The sequence below is a fragment of the Austrofundulus limnaeus genome, unplaced genomic scaffold, assembly GCF_001266775.1.
Source record: "Austrofundulus limnaeus strain Quisiro unplaced genomic scaffold, Austrofundulus_limnaeus-1.0 Scaffold6, whole genome shotgun sequence".
Classification (NCBI taxonomy): domain Eukaryota; kingdom Metazoa; phylum Chordata; class Actinopteri; order Cyprinodontiformes; family Rivulidae; genus Austrofundulus; species Austrofundulus limnaeus.
The window spans coordinates 4669612-4673445 of NW_013952408.1; the positions used below are offsets into that span (position 1 = coordinate 4669612).

Genomic DNA, 3834 nt, shown 5'->3' on the forward strand with positions numbered 1-3834 from the left:
ACACACACACACACACACCGAAATAGGCGAGACAGAAGTGGAAGGAGGTTCTTTAAGAGACAGAGGCCAATTTCAAGGCATTTAGCAGAGGAAGTGATGAGAAGAAAAGCTTATTTTCTATTTAAACATAAAAACAGTATTTTAATACTGTAACAGCCAAAGGTGACATAGATACTTTATTATGGTATAGTATTTAAATGTGTGCATGAGAAACACATAATATTGGCCCTTTAACATTTAAATTTACCATTTATTAAAAATGAGCATAATGTAAAAACAGTGAGCTAAATAACAATAAAATGTTAGTGATTTTTTTTTTTTACCATTCAGTGAGCTAAATTATGAAAAATCTGTTAGTGACACTTTAATGTTCTGTTTTTCACTTGGTAACCCATAATTTCCCATCAAATATACACATCTGTTATTATAAATACTCGCAAAGATAGTTGAGTGATTGGAGGTATTGTAACACTTATTAAAATGAACTCTAAACAAAAGTATTCATTAAAGGGGACTTTCCTTTTCGATCTGTTCTATTGTAACTGACAGGATTGCTCTGGCCTCTGACTTTGATAATTCAGCTGCTTCAAGAGGGTCCTTCCTGTTGAGCGAGAGAGTAGGTGGGAAGTCAGCATCTCTCTGCGGGTAAACTTATTTCACACATGAGCTGGAACGAGTGGCGACAGCCACATCAAATCTATTTTCTCTGCATTTGCAGGTGCAGCCTATGTCTCTCTATAAGAAGCAACCAAACATGAGATAAAAATCTTTCTTCCTTCCTTCAACTCGAATATGGAGTGTCTAATGCGGAAAGCTGCAGAGCCACTCGAGTTAAATGGTGTTTAAAGTCATTTAGAGGGAGAAAAAAAAAGGTTGTTACCTTAAGGCTTCAGATTTACCCAAACAGTTTGTGCTTTCATTTTTCAAAGAAGCAGTTTAGTTGTAGTTGAACTGTTTTTTATCGCCTGTTCACCAGCACAAAATGTCTCATTCAGAGCTGTTTAACAAAAGGTTAAACAGAGCAGTAGAAAATAGTGCAGATATTTATAAGTTCTCAAGACAGATTCTATCAATTGGAAACCATTAGCCGAGTGGATTCAGGTAAATCTCCTTCAGGAGGTCTCATTCTGGCCTTTCTCTGTCACTTTTCTTGTTTTTCCTGACACTCCTGTCACAATCTCCATCTCAGCGGGACTCTTAAAAAGATTGGTTCCCTCTCTCTCTGTCTCGCCGTCGCTCAGACACAATCTCCCTTCATTTCTTTCTCGATTTGCGTCTGTGTTCCTCAGCGGGACTCTTGGAGGGATCTGCTCTGAATCCGGAATGACTCCTCTGCAATATTGATGAAAGAGAAGCTAAAATACAAAACTCTGAGCTGACAGGGACAAAGAGGAGAAAGAGGGGATGCTAAAGACAGAAGGATGGGCAGGGAAAGCCAAACTGTRTACCACATTTCTGCCAGAGTTGATATTTCTTCTTTCTTTGTCTGTCACAGCTACACCAGTTCAGAAGCTCAACAAAAGCGGAAAAAAAAAGGCAAGAGGACAAGAGGAGACTCAAGATAACAACTAGTGGAATGTGGACCTGCCTCAACAGACACATCACAAGATCAAATCATTGCAACTGGGGGATTTTAAGAAGAACTTCCCCAAACAAATCAGCATTTGGTCTTTCAGACAATAAAATGAACATTTCCAAACAGGAAGCAACCATAAAAGCAACTTTTAGTGTTTCTGTTTAACAGAACCCACACAAGTCTGAACCCATCTATCAGATAAAAGCTGTGCTTCAGGGGAACCATCTCATCTGGGATCTTTGAGCGGCACACGTCTGTATCTCTCTGACCTGTCAGATGATGTACTAATATGGTCTCCATTTAAACAGAAACCATCATCAATCAACTTTTAAAACTTTCAAAGGACTCAAACTAACTCTCTTGTATTTCCCATCTCTCTAAAATAGCCATTTAAACTTTTCAATAGCCTCAAGAAAAGGCACCACATCTCTACAGCCTTAAGTGATGGAGGGAAAGTTCGACAGCATCCAGGATTTTTTCACGCAGCTTTGGAGTTTTGTGGTGGACAAACACAACCAGGGGGCGTATAACACAATCTGCCTGGCTGTCCTGCTGACGCTGCCCCTGCTGGTCGTCCTCACCGCTGTGGTCGTGTGCTGCCACTGCTGCTGCTGTCGCCATGCCAACAGCTGCTGCTGCTGCCGCTGCTGTGGAGACACCTCGAGGTCAGAAACCAAAAAAAAGAAGAACTCAAACGACGAAGACTTGTGGATCTCTGTGAAGACGGGCCCCATGACTCCGGACCGGGTTGCACTGGCCATGGTGTGAGAGTCCATCCTGGGTTTGAAAAACTGCTGATTCTGGGCCAGTTTGTTCCAGCTTGAAGACATTGTTCATAATAAAAAAAAGGATTTTATTGCAATAAACAAAGACATAATTGAGATCTCATACCTGTCACTTTGTATTTCTATGAAGTGTGTGGCAGTTTGATGACAATGGTTGCACATTTTATGAGCTTTTCTGTGGTACATAAAGGAAAAATATGTACAAACTGAAGCATACATATTACTGCGAGTGTGTTTCTTGTGGTGTGTGTGTGAGAGAGAGGCAGAGAACTGCAGAGTTACTGAGAGCACTTTGTTCTTAGAGCTTCTATGTGAAATTCAATGCATCTGTATTTGGAAGTGGGAACAAATCTAAGTTCTGCCAAAAAGTGTTCAAATAGCTGTATTAGCACCTCTTCACATTCAGCGTGCAGTGCACCTAAAAAAACAGTAAAAGCACTGAGACTGAACGGACTGCCTGCAGAAAATAAAGTCTTCATTTAGATTTTGTTTTCCCTCGTTTGTTTAAAAAAGGACTCAGCATTGTTGGCAGGAGAGGGAGCTCACCTACTTTTGTTTTTGTKCAGACGCTTGCACCATTTAGGTCAGATCGGCCTTAAAGGCACAATTCATGTTGCAGAAGCAAAAAATAAATAAATAAATTACAGCACTTCKTTAGACACCACCTACTGCGTGTGGTGCTTAATATTTTGTTTTCTGGGATTTAATTTTTCAAAATGTTAAATGTTTTCCTCCTCAAGCTGGTGCATCAGATTTTAAAAAGAAAAGTTTCAATCAATTTACGTTTGGCTTCTGCAGCTTTGAACTAGGCACATGATTTATAGGCCTACTTTAAAGCTGCTTTTTAAAGCTGATATGAACCAACACAAACAATTGTATCAAATTGACATCATCTGTTTCTGTACAATACTTTTATGCAAAAAGTTAAAATGCACACACAAAAAAGATTTWAAAATTAATAAGAGGAATCCATATCCCCACTGTCTTTCATGACAGAGGAAGTTTTTGATGATGATGCAGTTTTAGCTCAACSTATGAGAAATTATCAAAATTTCTGTGTTGGTTGAGGTGCACAAGCTGTGCTGCTCATCTTAAATTGGACTGACTGCAGAAGTTAATTAGTTTAGATGAGTATTCAGTGAGTGAAAGTTTCATTATATTGTCTTTATGGGTTCATGAGATATTTTACTAACAGGCAAACAGTGTTTGTCAATCAAAAACTGTGTTATCGTTATCTCTGTTTCTGTAGATGTAAAGCCAAGATGTCGGGTGTGTTGTGTTGCGGTTTCTCTATATACATTACACATATCTTCTAATCTCTCTTTCACTTTTTCTTTTATATTTCACTATTTTTTTCTCTAACTTTTTCTTCTTTAAAAAAGTCACTGATGATGAAGAAGTTAAGAAACTGATATTGCTTTCTACAGAAGTGGCAAAAAAACCCTAACAGGCAAACAGAGTTAAGGTCAGTTT

At 38.8% G+C, this 3834-nt stretch overlaps 1 protein-coding gene across 1 annotated transcript; it reads left to right on the plus strand.

The window, feature by feature from the left end:
* Positions 1 to 2040: 2040 nt before the first annotated feature.
* On the plus strand, positions 2041 to 2850 carry kiaa0040 (KIAA0040 ortholog; the record flags this gene model as incomplete). The annotated part of the gene is given in 1 exon segment (XM_014031522.1): positions 2041 to 2850. A coding segment is annotated over 1 exon segment (304 nt), but the record flags the coding sequence as incomplete, so codon positions are not given.
* Positions 2851 to 3834: the final 984 nt, after the last annotated feature.